General features: G+C 46.7%; 1 protein-coding gene across 1 annotated transcript; it reads right to left on the bottom strand.

Annotated features, from left to right (window-relative positions):
- Positions 1-759: 759 nt before the first annotated feature.
- PPTG_20885 (hypothetical protein) lies at positions 760-1,053 on the bottom strand (the record flags this gene model as incomplete). Its single annotated transcript, XM_008894312.1, has 2 exons — positions 760-839; positions 906-1,053. 2 exons carry the CDS (start codon positions 1,051-1,053, stop codon positions 760-762), a joined length of 228 nt encoding a protein of 75 aa, XP_008892560.1.
- Positions 1,054-1,650: the final 597 nt, after the last annotated feature.

Below are 1,650 nucleotides of genomic sequence, written 5' to 3'. Positions count from 1 at the left end.
TCCCTGGCCGACAGGCGTCGCCTCCGAACCCCCAGGCTTTTGCCGGGCAGCTTGGAATAACTCCTGCTGCCGGTCGAGATCGCGGACAAAAGCATGATGTTGAAACCACAGTCCGTGCGTGTGGCATTGTACAGAGCTCACGGGCAACAACGAGTTTTGCAGATTCTTCGAACAGGAAATAGTTTGCAAAAACTACTGTGGCTGCAGATGCAGGTGACTGAGTAGATAGAAGCACGTCCCGGACATCTGCAGCTTGGATGACAATTTTCTGTAGTAATGGATACGCAACACTGAAGCGATGAATGTGCTTTGTTGCAATTGAGCATAGCTCGGAACGCACTTTGACACCAATACACTTGCTGACATCAGTCGATAACGCTTCGTGGGCCAGAACATTTCCAATCCCTGCACCAATGTCCAGAAATACATCGGTTTCGTCAAGTGGTCGTATCGCATCCAACATACGCGCCACTCCAGACGGCAGTATCTCCCCTGCGTTATTTTGTCTTTGCCCAGCTCTCTGACAGATGTCCCCAGCACTGATATCTCGAAACAGAATTTTGACAACACTCATCGAAATTTCTTGTGACAGCAACGAACAACGCAATTCTTTGGGCCAAGCTGGCGACTCAACGTGAACCTGGGGTTTCTCGGCATCCGAAACACTCTCATCCGCACCCTGTGACGCTTCTGGTGTCTCTGTGGGGACTCGAGCAACTAGTGATTGCGAATTAGCCCGCGTACTTGTCGTATCCGGCCTTATGGACGGTTGAGCAGTAGTACGAGGTGGTCGTCGAGTAACAGATCGGGGTAGCAAAGCTGACCGTACCTGGGAACCGCTGGAAAAGAAGCACAGGAGGAGTTGCTTATAATTTTGTCATGAGTCCGCTTTAGGCTGGCAAGACGCAAGCGGAGCTCCTTCGCTGATCTACGCGTCTTCTTCATCCGTCTCGCCACATAGTCCCAGGTTACTCGAATACCTTGGCTTTCAAACAGCTGCGCAATCTGAACCAGTTGCTTATCATCCCAGTCTTGGAAGGATGTTTGCACCATGAAGTAGAAGTGCGTATATTTGGTTCTCACTATGTGGGTATGCAGACAAAGTGCTGCGTGCGACTTGAACTTTATATTCGTAAAATGGTTGGTGTGCATTGAACTATAGCAAGAGGTCCAGGCCGGTAAGATAAAAACTGGGATTGGAACCACGTTATATAACGCCAATTGTAATGACGTTGACGACGTGGCTGGTATTTTATTCGGTCCCACATCACGTAGCGCAGTGCTGTGATTGGCTGAAAACACTTTCACAAAACACGGTAGCTCAAATTCGGACTTAGTATTTAAAAGGCGCCAAGAGCGCCCTTTAAGCCCTTCAATTCTACCATGTTTTGAAAAACATGTAAAACGGCGAAAAATGTAGCCTTTACCGCGAAAGGGTTAATATTATCACGCATCCAGACTATGAAACTCAAATCATTAATATTTTTTCGAGGGTAGCGCTAAGCAATATTTTAATAAATATTGTAGTTTTAATTTCAATTCTACTAATGCCGTGCGTTGCCCGGGAAGCTCTGGATATTTACGCATCGAAACGCTACAAATACAAGTAAATAATATCTACCGTATAAACATCAATAACATTATTACCCG

This window comes from Phytophthora parasitica (genome assembly GCF_000247585.1).
Source record: "Phytophthora parasitica INRA-310 unplaced genomic scaffold supercont2.2, whole genome shotgun sequence".
Taxonomy (NCBI): Eukaryota; Oomycota; class Peronosporomycetes; order Peronosporales; family Peronosporaceae; genus Phytophthora; species Phytophthora nicotianae.
This window is presented reverse-complemented; position numbering and strand designations above follow the sequence as displayed.